Source organism: Lycium barbarum, chromosome 1 (genome assembly GCF_019175385.1).
Source record: "Lycium barbarum isolate Lr01 chromosome 1, ASM1917538v2, whole genome shotgun sequence".
Taxonomy (NCBI): Eukaryota; Viridiplantae; Streptophyta; class Magnoliopsida; order Solanales; family Solanaceae; genus Lycium; species Lycium barbarum.
Window position 1 is genome coordinate 150,955,522 of NC_083337.1, and position 6,657 is coordinate 150,962,178.

At 36.9% G+C, this 6,657-nt stretch overlaps 1 protein-coding gene across 1 annotated transcript; it reads right to left on the bottom strand.

Moving 5' to 3' along the window:
• Positions 1-694: 694 nt before the first annotated feature.
• Positions 695-6,431, bottom strand: LOC132644121 (protein disulfide-isomerase 5-2). The gene is made up of 5 exons (XM_060360680.1): positions 6,156-6,431; positions 4,444-4,547; positions 2,866-3,236; positions 1,836-2,143; positions 695-1,363 (listed from the first exon to the last, which is right to left on the bottom strand). The coding sequence occupies exons 1-5, from the start codon at positions 6,342-6,344 to the stop codon at positions 1,043-1,045; spliced, it is 1,293 nt and encodes a 430-aa protein (XP_060216663.1). The 5' UTR covers positions 6,345-6,431; the 3' UTR covers positions 695-1,042.
• Between the last annotated feature and the right edge of the window lie 226 nt (positions 6,432-6,657).

Consider the following 6,657-nt stretch of genomic DNA (forward strand, 5'->3'; position numbering starts at 1 on the left):
GTTTTTAGTATGGGGCCCACCTTATTTTTTTTCTTTTATATTGTTTGGTGTTTTTAGTATGGGGCCCACTTTTTTTTTAATACTGTTTGGTGTGTGGGGCCCACCCTTTTTTTTGGGGGGGGGGGGGGGGGAGGGACCGACGACGAAGCATCTATATAGTAGTAACGTAAAGTAAAGTAAAAAAAGTAGAAAAGATAAATGTATTGACCAATGGCGATTCATATCGGGTGTCAAAAAATGTAGAAATGTCATGACCTAGGTTTGAACCCATGATCTTAAAGACTTTTTGCAACCCCTTAACCACTACGCTAAGCCTTCAACTTGTGTTGAAGGGTGTCAACAATAGAATACATACCTATAAAATCAAAATTTCACACATATATACAATGTAATTTTCCGGCGAAGGGGTGACACCCCTCAAGCCAAGGTGGCTCCACCCATGGTATCGATCCCAATTGAGAGAGTACAGGTTGGGAGCTCGCATCTGCATGACAAGTCCAATGCCATGTGTGCCAACTAAGAGCACATGGACTATCGTCGGTCTACCATGGCAGATGATTTTGCTCGTTGTAGATGAGCATGTGAGCTGGCTCGTTACATAGCTTAAGGAATAACTCCCAACTTTTGTTGATTGTCAGACTCAAAATTTTATTTCCACCTCAACTAGCTCTTGAAATACAACATTCATATATCATCAATGGTCAAACAAGAGGTAGAATATATTGTATACAGAATAAAAACTAGCAGCATCGTTTCAAGTTTTACAGTGGGAAAACCAAATTTGCCTCCAAATTTGTAAATATTAAGTTGTTACATTCAACAGCGAAGATTGAAGCACAAACTCTTCCTTCAACACCCCTGGATACAGAAATCCTACCAAGTATGTTGTTCAAGCAACTTGGTTAAGATAACAAGGGCTATGATCATGGTGAGAATGAAACTTAACAGTAGTCTGGGATTGACATGTAGTTTGGTCCTCCACTCGACGGTTTCTCGAGCTAAAATTTTGGTCATATTGTGATTAATTTATGCAGTGCAAAACTTAATCTTCCTTGTCTTGTTTGTCTCCAGAATGAAGTGGTTGTCTGGAGTCTGGCTGAGAGGTGGAGCTGCTCGGATAATCTCCCTCGTCTCTTGTACCAACCCTTAAGGGTTCCTCTTTTAAAGATTGGATCATCATCACCACAGCAACCACAAACACTATGATGGTCACTGTTCCAAGCCCGATCATTGAGTTCACGAAACCCATGAAAGAACCAGAGCTAATACGTTTCTGTATAACATTTCCATCTTTGTATCCTTGAATAAATCGTGTAATTTGGGACCCCTGATCTTCATCTTCAATACTGTCCGAGCCAACAACCTGTTGCACGAGTAAAAAATTTAATCAGTATCTAGAATTTATAGTAATTTAGTCAAAAGGTACTTTTTCTAGATTATGAGTAAATATTAAATAATGTCTCACTCTCAAACAATCATTGAAATTTAAAAGCATCTAGCCTGGTAGATATCACTCACAAAAAGCATCTTACAGACTTGAAGAAACGACATGATTAACTTCATCCAGTGAAATGAACCTTTAAAATGTATGGTGAAGTACTGTTTATTCCTGTTGCTTATTTTAGTCAGCACATTAAGCAATGATGATAATTTCATGGTTCACTTTAGTCCCTAAGTTGAAGGCACTATAGTTTAGCCATGTTAGCAGAAAGTCCGGACTCCAAGCAATATAGCACGTTAACCCAAAGTATATTTCCTAGACTTGCTAAGGGTCTACAAACATGCATGCCTAGTGTGAATGTGAAAGGGAGAGAAAAAGAAGTAACTGAACTTACTGAAAAGTACTCCTCATCGCCATCCCAAACAACCATTTTTGGCAGTTTAGTTTGCTTAGAAACTTCAAATGACTCAGCAAACCCTTGCCATTGCTTGAACCCAACAAAAACAAACACAAACTCACGGTTTGCAGATGCAGCAGCTTTCAGGAGTTTCACTAATCCCTTAGACCTGTCATCAGTCTCGTCTTCCAAAATTGTTAGAATAATTTTCCTCTCATCATCTTTCAGCAATCTCAGAGTTTCTTCAGTAATGGGCAAAGCCGAAGGGAGCAAACTCTGCTTGATATAATCCTCAATGAAGCTTTCTGTGATCCATAGCAGGAAAGAAGGTTAAAAAATTCGCCATTATTTCAATAAAATCTTCAAGACAACTTCAGCTACAGATTCTTATATCAGTTTGGTTTTTAATGTAGTAAAGAATAGGGCAAATGCTGGCAGGCGTTGAAGTTAAACCAATTTAACTTTTTTCATAAATAAGCCTAAGCAATTAATCAATTGATAAGTACTCCCTCCTAAAAAAAAAGTGTCTACTTAGCCATTTGCACACCCCTTAAGAAAATACTAACTCCTAGACAAAAATAGGTAATTTGACTAAACTGCCAATAATTAAATATGTATTGGGATTTGACCACATAACACTTAATAGGGGCAAATTTGAAAAATAAGGTTAATTCTTTCTTGATTTGATAAGTGGACACTTTTTTGACCCAAGAAAAAAAGGCTAAGTGGACACTCTTGTTGATCTGGAGGGAGTATAATATAAGGTGATAGTCATACAATTAGATCAATCACTTAACCACCTAATCAAAACCATCTCAGAATTCAGGAAAGGAGTCATCTGATGCTTTGAATGCTTCCTTTTTCAACGAACTATAAATATCACAAAATTTTGGTTTCCTCAGGTGCTTCTTAAGGGGTGAACAAGTAACTCTTATTTTTTTCTAGGAAGGGATGAAGACTTTTTGATAAGTAGAGTGAGATTTTATTTACTTCCAAAGTCTAATATGAAAGTCAATGAAAAGCTAACCTTCATAGGGGCCATAGAAGATGCTTTGCTCATCATAGTTTGGATGCCGAGCTACCAAAGCGGGTACTTTGTCAAAATCGTAGAATTCCATGGTTTTATCTGAGAAATCTTTTGCCACAGAAAACCATGCTCTCTTCTTGTATTTTATTGCAAAAGGTGATATAGCAGATTCATTCAAACCAAAGCCTATGAATACAGGAAAACTAGTGCCGGCTTCTTCAACAAATTCACTAATAGCTGAGTCAGAATTGAGTATGGCCACATCAGGAGCAACAAACTTCTTCAAGAATCGTACAAGTAAATCTGCTTTTCTTGGTCCATAATAATCTGTTGGAACTCCATGCATAAATATCTTTAAAGTTGGATATCCACTGCATTGAGACCAAAAAAAGGAAAGAAAAAGAGAAACAGAGAAAAAAGAATTACTTCAATATCTTCTAATTAAATAATACTTAATATTCAGTGTCTTCTTATTCCATAATTTAGGGGAGAAGTAATCTAATTTCCATAAAGCATGTACATTCTTGCAACTCAGCATTACTTTTATTTGTTTTTTCAAGGGAGATCAAAGGACATCTAATTATCATCAGTGGAAAGCTTTTCAGTGTTCATTTTCTTGCGGGAAAAAAAGTAACATATTGAATTGCATGAGAGCTGAACTCTCGGGGTAATCCAGAGTCATTTAAAATAGAGACAGTGCATAAAGTACATTAGAACCCAAGTTCAAATTTCCCAACCGATTAAAAAGCTCAATCCCTTCCCAACTTGCCTTCTCTTTTGTCCAACAATTTCAATTCTCCTGATTACACCCTCTCCGTGTATGTCATCTGGCTACTCTGCATCTCCAACAGACTTAGCAAAGGTTACTTAGTTCCAACTCCAGCAGATAGCATGAGGCCCCAAAACCCCAGAAGTATCAGCAATATATAAGCACTAGAGAGAAAGGGAAGGAGCAATACAGATGAGGGAGAGATCCTAGACTGAGAGAGTAAAGGAACAAAGGATACTACATTATAATCAGAGGTAGAATTAATGGAGGTTCAAAGGAAAGGAAAGACAAAGGAGGACGTGGCAGATGTACCTACACAGAAAGATGGATGTGGCAGGACCCTCAACAACCTTTCAGCATCTAGATTTTTTGCTTTTCAACTTCCGTGTCTTGTAACTCCTTTACTTTCAAACACATCGTCTTCACTTTTACGCACATGCTTATGTATCAGATTGCCTATACGGTGTACTTAAGGAAGTAAAAATGAAATCCGATTTTAGAGCAAACTGTTGTGATCACTATCACTTCAGGAAGGAGTAGTTAATGGGCTGGGAAATATGGAATCAGCCTCTTAGATCTGTGGCCAGCAGTGCATTGCTGAGTTTGACGTCTTAATTGATCTATAAGAAGACTAATAGATTTTTATCATTAAATGCTAGTCCTTGAAGAATGATATGAAAAATGTCTATCAAACTAATAAATACCTACCTTTCTTTTGAGTTTTTGCAAACCTGATTAAACAGATGATCATACATCGTGAAACTAATATCAGAAAAACGATTTAGTGATAAGGCTAAAAGCACACGTACTCGATGCCGTATTTTGAACCAACACGTTTGTACTTGTCAGCATCTATCTTTGCAATACTTATGGGCTGCTTCAAATCAGCAAGAATGCTAGCAGCTTTGTCCAACTGCAATGAACTTAAACTTCATCAGATTGCTTCTAGAGGTCAAAATCCCGAAAATTCAGAAAATCACATTAAACCACGCATCACATAGAATTCAAGCTTCTCCTTGCAGTGCTTGTTTAATATAACCCAAGTTATCCTGGAACACAACACTGTTCGCATTCTACAATTCTAGCAAAGTACACAATAAAAAAGGTTCTTTTCTTGAGAAGAGAAATGTGAATATTAAAAGCAATTCGGGCGCGGGGGTTATGGGAGGACCTCGTTGTAATTTAATATATGATTGATATTAGATTATCGATGTATACAAAGACCAGTTGTAACCTCATGTCTCAAGCAGTTGCATATGGCCAGTCCCCTCGCACACTAAAACAGAAGCCATCTAACAGAGAGATTAAAATAAAACGTAGATTCTTGCATAAAATATGCGAATCTTAAGCTTATTACCATCAATCAAACAGTGCATTCTTAACCAGAGATTATTTGTTCTTATACTGCCAAACAAATACTGTATTGGGCGTGCCGGTACTAACTTCTTTTGTGTGGCTAACCAAACATTGGATTTACGGAGATTCTTTTGCTAATGCAGCCAACCAACTATCCGTCAGAGGAAAGAGCAACTGAATAACAATGGTAGCACACAACATACTTAGGGAGCATTAACAGTAAAATCTAATTTCAGAAAATCTATGAATTGCCTGCATGACATAATCATTTTAGAATCTGATTAACTTTTCGTTGGAGAAGTGTGCAACCTTTTTGAATTTAATTGAATAGCCATTTATCAATTAAGGTAGAAAAGCAAACTTGCCAGTAGTTCTTTCTTTGTCCACCAGTTTGGAAAGAAATCACCTAGTGTTTTCTTCCTCTGCTCTGATTTGAACATTAGACCTCATGGTTCTCAACCCACTCCATCGACCACTAATTTGGCACCCGATTAGCCCGTCCATGGTTTATAGTCTAATTTGGCACCCAAGTGTATGGCCTAGCGATCAATGAAGTGAGTGCAAACCTTGGAGACCAGAGTTCAAAGTCCAAAAGAGACAAACCAAGACTAGATTTCTACCTTTGCCTAAGCGTTGGTGGGCAAAGTTAGCCGGTACTTGTGCTGGTGGACGTAACACTACCCTGTGGAATAGTCGGGTACACACAAGCTAGCACCATCAGTTAAAAAAAAGAAAAGAAAAAAAGGATCATAATCTAATGTAGATCACATATCCCAGCAAATGTATCATAAAACTCGGTATAAGCTTATTCTAGTTTTTCAGATGTTAATTCATTTTGACTTTTCTTCTTTGTAATTTGGGTCAAAATTAGCTTGTATACCTGATTTACTCACAGTTGAAGTAAAGAAAACCAAGCGTATCTATTGCAGTTAATTATCCACTTACAATAGTAACTTAGTAAGTTAAGTGTTTTGCACCTTCATTCGAGTAGGATCCCTTTGATTAAATTAAATTACAGGTCTCTGATACATATTACTCCCTCCATTTCAATTTGTTTGACTTGACGTAAAATGTACAAAATGCCCTTACGTGGAAAGTTAAAAATAAAGGAATAAAAGAAAGTAGGACAAAGAAATTGAAAGGGAGGGAGTATTGTACTAAAAACCTGAGGAGCAAGACGTTTGCAGTGGCCACACCAAGGAGCATAGAATTCGACCAGAATATAATCATGGCTGGAAATGGCAGCATCGAAATTGGATTCAGTAAGCTCCAATACTTTCCCGTCAACGGCGAACTCCGCCGCCGACGCCGGAGCTAGGAGGAGAATGAAGACGGAGATAGAGAGGAAAAGCATAGTATGAATTGATGGGATCTATCTAATCACTTTACATTTGCATATTTTCTCCTCTTTATTCATTCCGAGAATTTAGCTTCAGGTAATTACAAATTCACACTAGCCGTACTTTATAAATATAATTAGCATAACTCTTAAAGTTGAACAAAATAATAATTTTTATTATTTTTAGGTACAATCATTTACGGTTATTTACTCAACCAAATCAGAAAAAATTAGTAAATTCATTCCATTAAATTAGGAATCCACATCCATAATTATTCTTTTAATATTTTATCTTAATTCTATTTTTCAATTAATTTTCTCGTTCTTC